Source organism: Chenopodium quinoa, unplaced genomic scaffold, assembly GCF_001683475.1.
Source record: "Chenopodium quinoa cultivar QQ74 unplaced genomic scaffold, ASM168347v1, whole genome shotgun sequence".
Taxonomy (NCBI): domain Eukaryota; kingdom Viridiplantae; phylum Streptophyta; class Magnoliopsida; order Caryophyllales; family Amaranthaceae; genus Chenopodium; species Chenopodium quinoa.
Genome location: NW_018743292.1, coordinates 9,455,393 through 9,472,670, shown reverse-complemented (window position 1 = coordinate 9,472,670; position 17,278 = coordinate 9,455,393). Strand labels below are relative to the sequence as shown.

Below are 17,278 nucleotides of genomic sequence, written 5' to 3'. Positions count from 1 at the left end.
CTTGGTGATGACTAACTCTAGAAAATGCTTTTGGATTTTTTTTTTTTAATTTTGCTCATGGAATGAAAGAGAGAAGGCCGAAAAAGCATAAGAAAAAGGTATTTCTTGATACAAGTGAAAAATGATTGTACCATTGATTTTGTTGTTCATACTTCTTTTCAGAGGAAATTACTGTCTTCATGTCTTCCTCACATAATACTCCCTCTATTGCTTTATAATTGCTCCATTTAACCTCAAAAATTCTCTTAAGACACAATAAATAATAAAATGGATAATTTTAGGGGACGGAGGGAGTAGGTCAAGACTTTGGTCTCCTTAAGTTTCATAAATAATAACACAAATTATGATAAATTAAGTTAAATAAAATGTCAACGAAATAAATAGTTTATTTTAGCAAAAAATAAAATAAGTTCAATAAAAAGTAGTTAAATCTCTATCAAATAAACCTAGGGGTGAGGTATAAAAATTACAGGGTACCAATGTACTCGGCAAGTGTAAAAGAACGGAAGAAGTATAATATATACATTTGTTCTTTGGACAGGTTTAATGCAAAACCATTTTTAGCTAGACTGTTTTTTGGGTAAAAATAATTATATACACCCGGGTGGAGGTGCACCCAAGAGTATTTTTTTGTTCATTTGATGATTAAAAGAGCAATAATTATAAAAATGAGCAAACAATATAACATAACAAACTCTCATTTTTAGGTCTTAAGAAAAACAAAAGATTTCCAATTTTATTCAATTCGGTCTCGGAGTGTCAGAATGTTGACGTACTCTGTAAGTCCGTATTAAAGAGAAGATTAACGAAAAGTTGAATGTTCAAACAAGATAGGTTTGAATGTTTGATAATATAAGATTAATACAAATAGGATTAGGCAAGTTAAAAGATCAAACAAGTTAAAAAAATTAAACTGAGCCTTGCCTTCCAGTGGGATTATGGAAGCATGTCCCCAACATATTGCAGTGTCACTCTTACACCTTGGCAACCTTGCTTAAGGAATAAAATTGCATTTACAACGTACGATCCCTACATTACTGAGGCACCTTACCGAGTATGAGAATTAGAGAAACAAGTACTCAAATTCTCCAATTTTCTTACTAAATAACAAGATAGGCGCCAATAAAATACAAAAATGTCACATAAATAACCATAATATATGTAGTCTCAAAAAAATATGATCAGAATATACATGGGGAGTCAAGCCACCAGTTGCTAACTCGCAGCACTGCCATCACTATATCTTTAACTATACTGCTAAAAGGTATGTGAAAAATTAGTACCTTCTACGAAAACCTCATTCTAGGTTTTTTGTATCTTTAAACTTCAAGATGTTATTTGTCTGATGATCAGTTCAATAGGGTTCAGCTAAACCTAATGGAATAGTCAAGAATCAAATAAATTATCATGATCTACAAAAGAGGTAAATCGGTCACCTTTCCTTGGTATGATAATCTGCAACACTGCATTCAAAACGAGGCAGCAACTGAGCACCATACATTACGGAGTATGTTGTCGTGAAATCCCCAGCAATTCATTTGAAATTCTACAGTCGCTTTCGTTTTCTGTGACTCTGTTGTGCAGCAGCATTACGGTTATCATTATCAGAGGTGGATAGAAGAGCTGAAGTTGCTGATGATTTTGGAGCAGAAGTTCTGGTTTTTCTGGAAACCCATTTCAAGGGAAGACTATTCACAACAGTGCCAATATCGCTTGCACTAGTAAGTTTAACAAGACTTTGTACTTGATTTAGCATTTGTTGCGTCAATGCCATCGCCTTGTCCAGTTCGATTGAATCATCCATGGGCTTTCTCAATAAAGTCGTTAGTAAGTCTTTGAATGAATGGAAGGACATGGAATGCAAGCCCTGGCGAATTTCACACATCATATTGACCTTGATAACATGTTTGCAAAGGTTACCTTGCAAAGCCCAGGCACAATCACAGAAAGCAAATTCTGATCCAGGATTCCAGACTATATGAGACACATTATTGTCCTTTTGACTTTGCACCTTGGCAAAAGATTCGTCATTATCATGAAAGCAGACAGCGGTATCAGGGATTTGCAATGCACGTTGCCATGACGTTGAAGATATGTACGCTTCCTTCACATCTTTGAAAGTGTCGTGTTCATCAGAATAGCGATCCAACCAGTAACTAGAGTGCAGCTCAGCAGTCAATTTGTGCACTAACCAATCAACTCTCTGAAATGCACCTAGGTGTGAATCATCATAAAGTTTGCTTTTCAATTTGATATGATAGGCTTCAATAGCACCAGCAGCTTCCTGGCTTGCAAGTGGAACACTCTGCATTATAGACAGCCACATCTCTAACAAAAACAAGAAATCTAGGGTAAGCTGAAGAAAGAAGATACAACTTATTATTTACAATTGGAAGTGACGTAGAATCAAGTCAAACCTAGCTTCGGCAACCAGAAATCTTTAAAATACAGCATGAATGCATTTTGATTAGTGAAATCTTGTATGAATTTCTCAATAGCAACTGCGGAATCCAGTCCCTTCCAAATGCTGCTAACGATATCACCAAGACGTTTGAAAATCTCCCTTCTAACTTCTGTTCCACTGCATTTTTTCACTATATTTCTAAGCCATGCTCTGCGGACACGCCAAGGAGAAAATAACACGGGACAGCAGAACATATCCCTGCAACAGGAGTAAACAGTAGGTTCAGTAAACAGTATATATAGGTTTCCTAAACAAATGTATAGTATGAGTAGCCTGCCTTATAGGCTCCAATTCTGCCGCCGCATCATCTATCACAAAACCACTGACCTTCCATCCAGTATCAACTGCACGTATTCGACCAACTAGAGCTTTCATCCACTTTGAAATATCTGGCTTAGCAAAGCTTGGAGTGATGATCCATGCCACAGGGAGTGCATGCTGTCTTGAATCAAACACAAGAAGCGTGCACAAAGGGTACTGGATGTAAGCAATAGCATAGATAAGTACCATGGAAATAGCATATCCAGTGATTTCTCTATGGAAGCAGGGCTTAGATACGCAAAAAAGAATATTAATGGGGTTCTGAAAAAATAGTTTCAACAATAGCATATATTATCTTACTCTAAGTCTCTTTAACCCAAAGGTTGAGTCTGCTGCAATGATGCTGTGATGCCCAAACCGTATCATCTGTTGCAGTTGCCACTCAGTTTGAATCCCCAAAATAAATGGATCAACCTCAGATGAATCCTGATAGAAGAATACAGACTTCTTATTTCGCTCAACCCACAGCCGGACACTAGCTTGGTCATTTAGGTCTAATTCATGAGTAGATCTTTTAATAACCATTCCCAGTTTCTGAACATATTGAGATGCTATCCTGCCAAGTTTTGCATCAGCATCACAGTAACGTTGAATCCCTTCGAGGTGTTTCTGCACTACATTCTCTTCAGGGATTCCAAGGTAAATCATCGACATAGTTTGTTGCTGAATCTCAGTGCCAATATACGGTACTTTCTTAGCACCAGGGCCTATGGCATCTCTATCAAGAGCACCATGGCAGGGAAAACCAGATTTGTTCACATGACGTCGCTCATTATAAATGATAAGTGCAAGTGTCGGGCATGCATACAAACGCTTCACTGCAAAGTGACATGTACAACCTCTCATAGACTGTGGTCTGGCAGCACGATTTCGGGTATTCAGACGATACCGCCGACTAGGTAATATATCACCACCCTCTCCATAATTTTCGGGTCCAAATGAGCACCAATATCTGCAATTCGGGAGGGAGAATTACACATCAAAGTAAAATATTCATCACTTTTAAAGTCTTTTAATAAAAATAAATGTACTTACAGCTTATATTCCAAATATTCATCACTTTTGTACTCCTTTAAGCTCCCTCTCCTACGTTTCCTTCCTCTCTCAATATGAAATTGAGTAGGGAACTCCACATTAGAACATTCCCCAAAGATAAAGTCTTCAACTCGATCATAATGAATTTTAGCTACTTCGTCATGGTGATCAGCAGTGCCAAACTTTGTCCACTTCAGATCAGCAGATGAAAACATCCCTTCTGGTGGATCTTGCACTGATATATCTTCAATAGATTCAATAATTTCCATTTGCTATCAGCTACCAGAAAAAATCGGGAACTTCTTCAAGAAGATCAATGCTTAACACCGTCTTCTGCAATGTTCATCGGGTGATCTGTTATGGAACCAACTTTATTCTTTTGTAAAATAAACATAGAGGAACATAGAGATTAAATATGGGAGATATAGTATCATAATCCTGTCACCACGCTAGAAAGTAAAGCCTCCATGGGAAAACCATATACTTCCCAACAGGAATATTAAATACCAATTTAGCACAATGGAGAGACAATTTGAGACAATCATAGAACACAATCCTCAAAGAAAAAGCTGATTAAAACTCCCAATATTCAACTGGATGTTATCAAACATAAGCCATCAGCTATTCTAGAAAACTTCATCTATGACAAAAGGTCAAAATACACGTGTACACAATCAAACTCGAGATAGAAATCAGTCCCATTTCACGCGTTCCTCAATGATATCCTAGGGCACGAAAATCTCCAATTACATTTAATTGGCAGCAGCCCCATAAGACTAGTAACTTATTGAGGGTCACATCTGTAATTCTGTACACTTTTCTAGGAAGCTTAGCAGGAATTAAAAGGTTCAAGTAAACATCAACGTACGATACGGTGCCAAACAAACATGCCTGGCTGCGCGCCAAGCTCAACTCAGCTGAGCTATTCCCCCACCCCGTCCCTGAGCCAGGCAGGAAGAAGAGATCTAACATTAAAGGGTTGTGCAATACATTAACAGCCAAATTTGATTCAATTATCAAACACATCACATAATATTAGGGATATGTGATTCATTTAGGCTCATAATTTTGTTTTCTAGCAACATAATCGCTGGTTATGATCTTTCATATATTAGTCTTTAGAACCAATAGTTGAGATTTTCAAACCCTACACTTACTGCATTGACAAATTAAATAAAACCCTAGATTGTAAAATTGATATGATGATAACTAAAAGAAACAACTTACCCCAGAAGCTGCTGAGAACCAATACAACTCAGAGAACGTCAAGTGCAATGTTGAGTGCGCTTCAATAGAGAAGGAGGAGAGAGAGGGGAGCAAGAGGAGGAGGCAACTAGGCACCTGCCCTGCCTAGTTGCCACTTATTCCCGGCTCAGGGACAGGGACGGGGTGGGGGGAAAAAGCTGATTAAAACTTCCAATATTCAATTGGATGTTTTTAAACATAAGCCATCAGCTATTCTAGAAAACTTCATCTATGACAAAAGGTCAAAATCCAAGTGTATGCAATCAAACTCGAGATAGAAATCGGTCTCATTTCATGCGTTCCTCAACGATATCCTAACCTCCTAGGGCACAAAAATCTCCAAGTACATTTGATTGGCAGCAGCCTTATAATTTATTGAGCTGAGGGTCACATCTCTACTCTTTTCTAGGAAGCTTAACGCCTTAACCTGGTTAAAAGGTTCAAGTAAACACCAACGTACGATACGGTGCCAAACAAACATGCCCGGCTGCGCGCCAAGCTCATCTCAGCCGAGCTATTCCCCCCACCCCGCCCCCACCACACACACACCAACAATGCTTCCCGTCAACAAAACAACATGAACATCCCACAAACAACTTCAATTAACAGAACACAAAGTACATACTTCCTCTGTCCCGAATTTCAACTTCGTTATCACATTATTAGTTCAAATCACACTATCAATGCAACTATTAATATGGACGAAACGGGGTCATTTAGATTTTTCACTTAATCATCATAAACCCATCTCAATATATGAATTGGGGTTCTCAAAATAATTGAAATTACAATTCATAAATAGAGTAATTGCACTAAAACAAGGAAAAATTCACACCAAGTAATGATAAATTAGCAAAGAAGACTCAAAATAATTCATAATCAATCATATTATAGAAAATATTGGGGCAAAAAATCACTTACCTTAACATGACATGCCGCGAATTCGGATAAAACAGAGAATCAAAATGAAGTTTTTGACAAATAATAAAATCAAAAATTCAGAAATTTTGTGAGACGGTGGGAAGTGGAAGATGGTTGAAGGACAGAGTGTGAAAGAGAGAGATGAGTGGTTTAGGGTTTAAGAGATAAAAGGATTTTTTAATTTTTTTTTTTTTTTAGTTTTTATTAAGATTCGAACCCTCAAACCACAATCTCACGTTCACAAATTCACAATTACTTAAACATTTGTCTACCATTTTCATTTTTATTTCTAAACTAGGTTAAAATCCCGTGCAATGCTTAAATATTTTTTACAATAATATTACAAAATTATAAAGTATATAAAAGATATTTAGAAATATTTCATTTGAGTATATATGGAATATGATTGTCAAAACTGGAAAGAAAATATCATAAGTTATAAATAATTTGCTTAAAGATTTTGCCACAAAAAAAAAAAAAAAAGCGAAAAAGGCGGGAAATTTTTTTACAAGGTAATCACAAGTGTCATGCAAAGATTTGCTTTTAGTATAGGTTAATAGATAAAATATTTAATATGAGTTATAAGTAAGTCCTCTCTTTCATGTGGGATTGGGATGAACAGCCCCAACAAACCTCCCTTCAGACTAAAGGTCACATAACTCATATCGAAAGATCACATATTTGACAGAGCGACCCACACACATAACACCCGTGTCTATCGCAGATGAACCATTGGCTTTGATATATCACTTGTTGCGCTCAGAACACCCATCTTATTGGGCCACAAGCACACTCCATTCCACATTAGTATGATATTGTTTGCTTTGGGCTTAGGCGTAGCCCGCACAAATTTTTTTTTGGACACATTCTCTAAAAATCTCATACTAATTAGAGTGTGCACTCACTTATAAAGAAATCCTCTCTTCCTTATTTCTTTCATGTGAGACTTGGGATGAACGACCTCAACACTTAGGGCATGTTCTGTTCAGCTTCAGTTCAGTTCAGTTTAGCTCCAATCAGTTTACTTCGGTTCAGTTTCTAATTTCCTTCTTTCATAAACCATTCATTTCAGCTCTATTCACAGTTCAGTTCATCAGTTCAGTTTAGTTCAGCCCCAATCAATTCAGTTCAGTTCAGGAACATGCCCTTAGAAGAGCTCAACTATATTAATTAAAAATTGAAACTTGTCCCTACTAATAGAATGCAACAATAATATAATTACTGTGGTAAAATTATATAAGTTAAACAATTTATACATTATCTTATAACAAATATCAACTAATCATATGATGATTAAGTTTGTTCATATTTCTCTTTCAATCACCAAAGAGAGGTTGATATATTTAACTAGTATCTAAAATCATTAAAAATCAAGTCAAACACCGTACCAAATTACAGATTAATTCCCTAAAAATATTAATTAAAGGAACTAACTAAGAAAAACCAAAAACTTCAACTAGACGTGCAACCATGCACGCTAAGGGTGTTTATTTTGGTCAAGACCATATATATTTGTTTAGTTGTTTACATACAACTATATTCCCTTAAATTTTTTCACAAATATAAAAAAAGAAAGAAAGAAATCCCCTTATCTATCTATACGTATAAGTAGTTAGCTAGATAGCTAATTCTAAACTAAACGTGACAAAGATCAATAATCATAATCCATATATTTATCATCAAAAATGTCTTTCACCAAGCTTGGCCAACAAACAATTTCATCAAAACGGAGACTCTTGACTCTAATTCTTCTCTTTGTTATCTCCTTCCCACTTCTCTTCCTTAGTACGGCGTTCTTCCCTAATCCTCAACTTGTCGATGTCATCCATCTTCAAACACAGTCTCAGACTCAGACTCAGACTCAGTCCTCCGTCTTATATCCAAATAAGGTCATACCACCTAAATGGCTCAAGGTCATTCTTGAGACTCACTTAACACCTTATGAAACTCTTAAGGTGGGTTTGGTCAACTTTGAGGATCTAGACCGATCTCACCTGAATCTAGATGGGGCTGCAAAGTATGTACACATAAATATTGATCCCGTTTCATCTAATATCACTTGGGAAAAACTCTTTCCAGAGTGGATAGATGAGACAAATCCTCAAGGTTGGTGCCCAGAGATCCCCATGCCAAAGCTGGGGAAGTACTCTGGGCTCGACGTGGTAGTGGCTCAATTGCCATGCAAGGAGGAAAGGGTAGAGATTGAAAGTAATGGAAATCATAGGAAAGCGGGAACAAGAGATGTGGATAGGCTACAAATAAGCTTGGCAACTGCTCATCTTATTGTTGAGAATGGGATTAATAGCCAAGAGAAGGATATTTACGCGGTGTTTATTGCAAATTGTGACCCCATGTTGGAGCTTTTTAGGTGTGATGATTTGTTATGGCATGGAGGGGAATATTGGGTGTATAAGCCTAACATAGAGAAGTTGAAGGAGATGGTTAAAATGCCTGTAGGAAGTTGTGCCCTTGCCCATTCTAATGCTAGAAACCCAGGTAATATATTTGGTCATGCTATTATTTCTTGGTGAATTGCTGGTATTACATTTTCGTTACATGCATATCATGAATGCATGTTTATTCTTTGTTCGTTATTGTTAAATTAGGGTAAATACATTTTCATGATTGGAAATTTTTAAATCTTGTGGCTAATCCATCCTTTAGCAAAAATAAGTTGCTCGATCACTTTTTTCTTCTTAAATGTTGGGAAACAATAGTTTTGACTATTGACTTCTTCTTATATACTTAACATATTTGGTATTTATAATCATATGAAAGCGAATACTCTTATACTATTCTCCAAAATAAGAATTCAAGTTAATGGTCAATTGTAAGTGAGAGTGAGGGATAACTCAAGTGGTTAGAAATTCTCTCCTGATTTCAAGTGATCTCGGGATCGATTCGCATCACTCGCCCTTGTGGCTCTCTTAAAACACAAAAAAAAAAAAAAGGGGGTCAATCATTGCAAGTGTCGTAATTTTGAGGAGTATTGGGTGATTGTAAAATAACTTATAGCAATATACTTCACTTGTTCCTTTGGATTACACTAATGGCCTAGTGAGTGAAAGTGTTGCTTTAATTTACATGCTGACTTACACTATACTACTACCTCCGTTTTATTTAGTTGACACATATTCCTTTTTAGGAAGTTTATTTTTAGTTGACACGTTTTCTTTTTAGGTAAGTTTTATACTTTACGTTTACTAGTCTACCCTATTTCCGGGCTTTATCATTCTCTCTCCTCTCCTTAATATGTGTGCTTAAATTAAGCGCTTCAACTAAATAGAAACGGAAGAAATATAAAGGAAGGAAGAAAATAAAGGGTATAAAAATAATTAATGTAACTGTATACGTGCAAGAATATTTATTGTTTAGATGAATGTAAGCATAGGGCGGCCAAAATTCATTAACAAACATAAAAGAGAAAGCAAGAGCAACAAACTCATATAAAAATAGATGAAAAATAATAGAAAATGTGACAAACTTAAAGGGAACTATGGGATTAAGTGATCCAACAACACAATATCTAATCTTGATTACCCTCTATTTACCAACAAATGACACACATAGTCATCAATCCCTCAATATTGACATTTATTAAGTCAACAAGTCTCTTAGGAACTCTTTCCATCTATCCAAAATTAACTCTCATCGTAAAACCCTTTCTCGATCTACTTGTCATAATCAAGAATATGATATGATAGTACTAAATATATATATTTTTATTATTTACAGTTTTGCCATTTTAATAGTCACCCTTATTTAATTTGAGTTGTAACGTTCCAATTATAAGCCATTTATTATTACTTGTAGTGAACGCAACAACATTTATCAGACATCAAATCATTAATTTATAATAAAAGATAAATTTCAACAAAAACAGTTAAGGAGAGATACAGTAAAAATAATACAACAATAAGGGATGGAATTAGTCTTATATATAATAAGTTGATCTTGACAATTAGACAAAGAGATACTTAGTACAAGTATATTTTTTACATAACAATGGTTAAGATGTTATTTTCTATATAACATCATTCTACATCTAATAATACATATATTAAGACTATATTTGTAAATTTATCCACATAATTTGTCTTACAATGAAGGTTAATGTATTGGTTTAATTTTGTTCATATCATAGATAGGTAGGTGATGCACGTTATATTAAATTCAATTTTTGCTTAAAAGTCAACTTCTCAACTATAGTAAAAAAAAAAACATAGTAAATTGTAAAAAATTAAATTAAAACCTTACAAAACATGACACTACAATTCAATAAATTACACACAATATTCTCTTTTCTAAGATTTATCAAATTGATTTGTTATTATTGCTAATTAACATCCACAGGTAGTAGACAATTGCAAGCCTTCGCAAATGAATTACCTAATGAGCTTCAAGCTTTAGAAAGATCACCAAGAGAAGCCTATGTCACGGTCCTTCACTCGTCCGAAGACTACGTGTGTGGAGCCATAGCTCTAGCTCAAAGCATCCTCCAGACGAACACCACTAAGGACCTAATCCTCCTGGCAGACCGCACCATTTCACGTAGTTCTATCTTAGGCCTACAAGCCGCGGGTTGGAAGATAAAACGAATTGATCGAATCAAGAGTCCTAATGCCAAGATAAATGCCTATAACGAGTGGAACTATAGCAAGCTAAGGATATGGCAATTGATCGAGTATGACAAACTCATCTTCATTGACTCCGATTTCATAGTGTTACGCAACATTGACCATTTATTCGGCTACCCACAGCTCTCAGCTGCACCTAACGACAAATGGCTCTTTAACTCGGGGATCATGGTCCTAGAACCATCTAAGTGCTTTTTTGACAATCTTATGAGCAAACGTTACACCTTCAAGTCTTACAATGGCGGGGACCAAGGATATTTAAACGAGGTCATAACTTGGTGGCACAGGCTAACACTAAAATTAAACTTCTTAAAGTTTTTCGACAAAGAAGGCGGTGAGCGACTAGTCCCTGAGGATCGATACACGGTCCATTTCCTAGGGACAAAGCCATGGTTATGTTATAGAGATTATGATTGTAATTGGGATAGAGAGGATTATCACGTGTTTGCAAGTGATCATGCACATGCAAAGTGGTGGCAAGTGTACGATTCAATGCCAAAGAAGTTGCACAAATATTGTAAGATGACAAGGAAACAAGATAAAGGGGTTCGCAATAGAAAATCAAGGGCTCGAAAGGCTAAACTTTCTGATGGGCATTGGAAGATTGAGCTTAAGGATCCTAGACAATATAATTTGGTGGGCTAAAAAGCAACATCATAGTTTTATTATTAGTTAGTTTTAGTTTATTATTCATTTATATTTAGATTTTTACTATATTTTTTTCCCTTCACAAACAATTCATATAAACCTTGAATTGTTCGCCAAACAAGAAATATGGTGGGTTGGGGGGAATGATTTTTTCACGCATTCGTGAGAGCACACATCGAAACTACAATCTTTACACGAGGGGTACAAAAAGATCGAATTATAAAGAGTATATACTTCATATTTATACATAGATTGAGGATTGGAAGGATTTGAAAATTGTTCATGTTTTGAAATGCTATGGTTAGATACGATGAACTCTTGGTACTTTGTATTTTTTTCTCAAGATTACTTGTGAATAACATATGTCATATGGCCACATGTTTCAAAACTTCTCATCAATAGGTAACACAAATGTGCTAATAACTCACTAAATTATAGTGTATGATTTATCTGAAAACTATTCGTATCAAGCTATCAGCTCAAACACAATAACCAACAATTTCATACACAAGCATACAACGAACACCATCTTAACAAATTAAATTACATTCACATGATTATATATGCAATACAATTGTTGAATTAATTAGCGGGTAAGTACCCTCAATAAAAGCAATACCTTTGTTTAATTTACAATATGCACGACGCACGTGCAACCATGCATGCAGATTCACCCTATAACAAACTAACTTAATTACATTTGTACACACCAAACTTTTATTCCACACTCACAAAAATGTCCATCGACTAAACAATTCACATACACTTGATTAGCTAGCTAACGATCCCAAACTAATACAAAAGAAAACAATTGATACAAGCATCATGTAAGCCATAATTTCTTAGAATATGGGTGCTTTCACAAAGCCTGCTGGCTTACAATTACCTTCTTCCATTTGCACCACTTCATCAAGTCGACGACTTGTAACATATCGTCTTGTCTTATTGATCTTCATCTCTTTCCCTTTACTCCTCCTAAATGTGTTCCTCCCCCATCCTCAACTCATTGATGTCATCTTCCTCCAGACACAATCTATAACTTCCTCCTTTCCCTCTCCAAGCAAGGTTAAACCACCAATTTGGTTGGAGGTCATTCTTAGGACTCATTTGAACCCTAAGGAGCCATTGAAGGTGGGTTTGGTCAACTTTAAGGATTCAGAACAATCCCACCTGCAACTAGACGGGATCATAGAGTATGTAACCATAGATTTTGAGTCTGTCTCCCCAAATGTCACTTGGAAGAAGATCTTTCCGGGGTGGATTAATGAGATGAACCCTAAAGAAGGAAGGTGTCCGAAGACTATCCCCATGCCAGAGACTGGGAAGTATCTAGAATTAGATGTGGTGGTGGCATGTTTACCTTGTAGAAATGATCTAGTGAAGAAGGGGAAACTTAGTCATTGGGAGGAGGGGATTAGAGATGTTCGTAGGTTGCAAGTTAGCCTAGCTAGTGCTCGAGTGGTAGTTGATCAAAATCATGGGATTAACAAAGGCAATAATGATGTTTATGCTGTGTTTATCACAAAATGTGAACCGATGGTAGAGATATTTAGATGTGATGATTTAATATGGCATAGAGGGGAGTATTGGGTATACAAGCCTAAGGTTGAGAAGTTGAAAGAGGTGGTTAGCATGCCTATAGGAAGTTGTGCCCTTGCTCGTCCTTATGCTAGGGCTCAAGGTAATTAATATGTTTAATTATTCCACTAATTGTGTACTTTGTTGTGTGTTCTTATTTTGGTTTAGGTGGAATGCTAGGTTACATTTTGGTATAACTAACTTATGAACTTGTTTTTGGTTAGATTTTGGATAATAGTGATTTAAATGAAATTCATTATGAAAAATAATGCTTCATTTATAAATCATGATGATATGCCTAGCTACATACTAATAATATATATTCATTTATTGATTTATACATGGTCATTCCATCGTGGATGATAATAATACTATGCCACCCTAAATAATTTAGGGGACGGTGTAGATAAGATGTAGTTAAGCATGCATCACAAATTCACAATTATAACCTAATTATATATAAGAACAACCACAATTTAATTGATTGAGTAGAACAGTACGTAACTAAATTTATACACCAAGTATACTCAAACTATCTAGAGTAAATCAAAATTTAGCTAGAATAAATTTGCGTTTTGATATACTACTACATGACACAGGTAGTACGCATCTGCAAAATATTGATCAATTGTCAAAAGAGCTGCAAATGACAAGTCCACCAAGTACCAACAAGCCAAGACATGCCTATGTAACGGTTCTTCACTCGTCCGAATTTTATGTATGTGGAGCCATAGCTCTAGCACAAAGCATCCTTCAAACTAACACCACCAAAGACCTAGTCCTCCTTGCGGACCACACCATCTCTAAGCATTCCATACAAGGCCTCCAAGCCGCAGGTTGGAAGGTAAGGCAAATTGACCGTATAAGGAGTCCTAACTCCAAGGTTGATTCCTACAATGAGTGGAACTATAGCAAGCTTAGGTGTGGCAATTGACCGAGTATGACAAAGTTATGTTCATTGACTCTGACTTCATTGTGCTTCATAGCATTGACCGTTTCTTTGACTACCCTCAGCTTTCAGCTGCACCTAATAATAAATGGCTTTTTAACTCGGGGATCATGCTCCTAGAGCCATCCGAGTGCTTTTTTGACTATCTTATGAGCAAACGTTACACTTTGAAGTCTTACAATGGTGGAGACCAAGGGTATTTAAATGAGATCATAACTTGGTGGCATAGGCTAACAGTGAAATTGAATTTCATGAAGTATTTTCCTAAGGAACTTGGTGATGAGTCGCGATTCATTCCTAAGGATCAACACACCATCCACTTCTTAGGGATGAAGCCATGGTCATGTTATAGAGATTATGATTGTAATTGGCATAGAGAGGAATATCACAATTTTGCAAGTGATGAGGTGAATGCGAGGTGGTGGCAAGTGTATGATGAAATGCCAAAAGAGTTGCAATACTATTGTAGAATGTCCGAAGAAGCTGATGCAAAACTCCGCGAATTTAAAGCCCTCGCTGAACAGGAAAAGCTCAAAGATGAGCATTGGAGGATTGAAATTAAGGATCCTAGGCAGTACAATTTAGTAAATTACGTTTAAATGGAAAATCTTGAATGAGGGATTGAAAGATGGGCATTAGTCCTACACTCCTACCTAACAGAGACACGTGCGTATTAATTATAATCGTTAAATTATGAATAATGCACTATAGATACTTTTAATTATACTTTGTGTATGAACTTTCTTTATGTATAGAAAATTATAGATATTCAAATCATTTTTATTGTGTTTTTTTTTTTTTGTTTGTTTTTGGTTAATTATTAGCCGAGACATACTTCCTCCCTCTTATGTTACTCAACCTCTTATATTTATCACATTTGCTAATGCATCATTTTAACTATCAGTATTAAAACTGATATAAACAAGATCTATGTTTATGTTTTCATAAAGTGTTAGAATTTCATTAAGCACAGAGTGTAAAAAGAAATGAATGAAGTATTATATAAGCTGAAGGGCAGTATACATCTCTAGAAAGGAACTGAAAGAATCAACACAATATTATCAACTTGGACATTGAGAAAATATCAATAATAGAAACATAAGATAATGTTTCATGAGAACTTAAGAATCATACACTAATTTGCAACTCCAACAACAGTTTTAGTTGTAGAAAATCTCATTGGCATCATCATCAATGGAGGAGGCCTCTGTTTCACTCCATTCATCATCATCATCCCATCATGACTACTATTCATTGAAATCCTTCTTCCCTTCAATGGAGAAACGAATCGATTCACCAACCTCGAAGGGGATAGCGATCTCCTTAGCTTTGACGCCATTGAAGAAGCCGGTTTCGGAGGCGATTTCCTACCAAAAGATGCAGTCTTTGAAACAGGGGAAACAGAGGTGAAACTCTTTTGTGGGCTTTTGATTTTCACAGGGGATTTAACCAAAAATTTATGAGGAGTTTCTCTCTTTTTCGCAATTAATGGAGATTTGGTCTTGCTAATTTGTGAAGTGGGTGATGATGAATGAAACAGAGGATTTGGGAAAAGAACAGTTTTTTTAGCCCAAGGTTTATGTTTTGGTGATACCCTGTTTGCCACATTATATCTCATGCTACTCTGTTTTGGTGATACCCTGTTTCCTCTATCGATTTCGGGTCTTTTCTCCGGCGAAACCCTGAAATTGATCCTCGATCGAGCTCTTCGAACAGATGGGGTGCTCGATTCTGCTCGAATGATACGGAATTGATGCTGTTTTTCTCTCTTCCTTCGAGTTTCGAGGGGTGTCTTTTCGGAGTTCGGTCTTTGTTTCCGAGGCACAGGTGTTTTTGGATCATCAATGTTGGAATTTCTCATGATTTCTCTTGTTACTTTACTTGATTCTAGGATTTCTGCTACTGTTTCTCCTACTAACATTGCTGATAATGACATTCTTTTCCATTCCCCTGTAATTAATTTTATCAAATTTGTCTTAATTTATCATCAAATTTATCCCAACAAAATCAAAGATAATCAACAAATTAAGTGATGATGCTAATTATTCACCTGAAACATTTGCTTGTAATTTCCCAGTTGGAGATTTCTTTGATCCATTATTTCTAATTCTGCAAAAATCACAAAAGCCCTAATCAAAATTTATATAACAATGTACAAATCCGACCAAATTTACCCCTAAAGTAATAAATTTTCCTATAATTTTGAACCCTAAACAATGATTTAACAACGGCTCCAAACCCAAATATCAAAAGCAAATGATTAACTGTGCAGCGCTAATAGTATAATTTGAACTCGTAACGTGACAACTAAATCCGAAGAAATGCAAACCTGCAATTTACCTCATCGATTCCTGCTTGCATCTGAGACTAGTTTTTAAGTAAGCTTTAGTACTACGAGGGCTAAGTTTAACACCAGCAACAACTTTATTTCCTCCAGTAACTGTATATTGAAGCTCTTGCAATCTTTCCATACATTGATCCACCTATCCAAATCAAACACCAAAAAAATTAATTGATAAATCAAGAAATAATTAACCAAAATAAGAGAAAATTAAAATCAAAACAACCCACAAAATAAAAATTGATGGGTATTAAAATCAAATCAAAAAATTAATAATTGGACCAAAAAAATTGTACCTTTTTAACAGTTTCTCTGATTAGAGTAGGGCTTAATGGAGGAGCCACCATTATCTTCCTCTGTTTTGGTGGGGTTCTTGCCACCATTTTTCTTCCTCAAATAAAAGAAAAAAAAAACTTTTTAATTTTCAAAAATTTAAAAAAACTAAAAGTGATTTTTAAAGAAATTTGTTTATCTCTCTAGAAATTAAAAGTGGGGAAAAGTCAAATTGGAGCTACAAAAATGAGCTGATGATGAGGGAGAAAGTTGAAAGAAATTGGGGGGTTTTGGGTAGAAGAGTAACGGCTTCTTTTTCTTTTGGGTTCCAACGGTCGAATTTATCTTTGGCTAATTTTAAATTAGATTTATTTTTGGGAGTTGGGTGTTACGGAGTAATAACTTTAAACAAGAAACTAAAAATTAGGAGTGGTCCTAGTGGACACAATCGTAGCCGTCAATTTTGCATCTGTGAGGCGCAATGTCAAATTGTCAAGCTAATCTAACAGTCACCAAGCTTTTATAGTACTTGAGTATTTTAGTCAAAATAATTTTCAACTTATTTAATATGTATTTATTTACTTGTATATTGATGAATCTTAAATGTTAAATAGTGAAATCTAGATGTATATTTGGCAAACAAAAGGAATATGTACATCAGCAATAATATTATGCCAACTAAGCAGATCCATCCCACTAAATACAAGGGGGAAGCTAAAATATTGGGTAAGAAAGCCAGGCAAAAACTTTTGGTCATTTACTTGGTGAGAGAGGGTTTGAGAGAAATATATTTGGTTGAGTGTCATCTTTTATCACTAAGTTTAGATGAACAACAAGTTTAATGTGCATCACCTTCTACTCCAAAT

General features: G+C 35.6%; 3 protein-coding genes and 1 pseudogene across 4 annotated transcripts; 2 read left to right on the top strand and 2 right to left on the bottom strand.

Annotated features, from left to right (window-relative positions):
• Window positions 1-1,076: 1,076 nt before the first annotated feature.
• Window positions 1,077-6,713, bottom strand: LOC110736925. Of its 2 annotated transcripts, none has more exons than XM_021917262.1 (6): window positions 5,987-6,713; window positions 3,821-4,174; window positions 3,086-3,737; window positions 2,742-2,941; window positions 2,418-2,662; window positions 1,077-2,328 (listed from the first exon to the last, which is right to left on the bottom strand). In XM_021917262.1, the coding sequence occupies exons 2-6, from the start codon at window positions 4,087-4,089 to the stop codon at window positions 1,547-1,549; spliced, it is 2,148 nt and encodes a 715-aa protein (XP_021772954.1). In that variant the 5' UTR covers window positions 4,090-4,174; window positions 5,987-6,713; the 3' UTR covers window positions 1,077-1,546. The 2 variants fall into 2 exon arrangements, with proteins under 2 accessions (XP_021772954.1, XP_021772955.1); XM_021917263.1 differs by having other exon boundaries at window positions 3,821-4,153.
• A 716-nt stretch (window positions 6,714-7,429) lies between these two features.
• LOC110736054 (putative UDP-glucuronate:xylan alpha-glucuronosyltransferase 5) lies at window positions 7,430-11,593 on the top strand. The gene is made up of 2 exons (XM_021916204.1): window positions 7,430-8,482; window positions 10,340-11,593. The coding sequence occupies exons 1-2, from the start codon at window positions 7,672-7,674 to the stop codon at window positions 11,266-11,268; spliced, it is 1,740 nt and encodes a 579-aa protein (XP_021771896.1). The 5' UTR covers window positions 7,430-7,671; the 3' UTR covers window positions 11,269-11,593.
• Window positions 11,594-11,852: 259 nt separating this feature from the next.
• On the top strand, window positions 11,853-14,717 carry LOC110736923 (annotated as a pseudogene).
• Window positions 14,718-14,777: 60 nt separating this feature from the next.
• LOC110736924 (probable microtubule-binding protein TANGLED) lies at window positions 14,778-16,902 on the bottom strand. The gene is made up of 4 exons (XM_021917261.1): window positions 16,436-16,902; window positions 16,139-16,281; window positions 15,849-15,907; window positions 14,778-15,748 (listed from the first exon to the last, which is right to left on the bottom strand). The coding sequence occupies exons 1-4, from the start codon at window positions 16,520-16,522 to the stop codon at window positions 14,934-14,936; spliced, it is 1,104 nt and encodes a 367-aa protein (XP_021772953.1). The 5' UTR covers window positions 16,523-16,902; the 3' UTR covers window positions 14,778-14,933.
• Window positions 16,903-17,278: the final 376 nt, after the last annotated feature.

What these genes read in the sequence shown, in the direction of transcription:
- LOC110736925 (XM_021917262.1), bottom strand. Translation starts at nt 4,089, where the DNA reads ATGGAAATTATTGAATCTATTGAAGATATATCAGTGCAAGATCCACCA. An exon ending in GCAGAATTGGAGCCTATAAG is followed by an intron (nt 2,663 to 2,741) that starts GCAGGCTACTCA and finishes CTCCTGTTGCAG; the next exon opens with GGATATGTTCTGCTGTCCCG. An exon ending in TTTCTGGTTGCCGAAGCTAG is followed by an intron (nt 2,329 to 2,417) that starts GTTTGACTTGAT and finishes TGTTTTTGTTAG; the next exon opens with AGATGTGGCTGTCTATAATG.
- LOC110736054 (XM_021916204.1), top strand. Translation starts at nt 7,672, where the DNA reads ATGTCTTTCACCAAGCTTGGCCAACAAACAATTTCATCAAAACGGAGA. An exon ending in TTCTAATGCTAGAAACCCAG is followed by an intron (nt 8,483 to 10,339) that starts GTAATATATTTG and finishes TAACATCCACAG; the next exon opens with GTAGTAGACAATTGCAAGCC.
- LOC110736924 (XM_021917261.1), bottom strand. Translation starts at nt 16,522, where the DNA reads ATGGTGGCAAGAACCCCACCAAAACAGAGGAAGATAATGGTGGCTCCT. An exon ending in TGCAAGCAGGAATCGATGAG is followed by an intron (nt 15,908 to 16,138) that starts GTAAATTGCAGG and finishes TGATTTTTGCAG; the next exon opens with AATTAGAAATAATGGATCAA. An exon ending in ATTACAAGCAAATGTTTCAG is followed by an intron (nt 15,749 to 15,848) that starts GTGAATAATTAG and finishes AATTAATTACAG; the next exon opens with GGGAATGGAAAAGAATGTCA.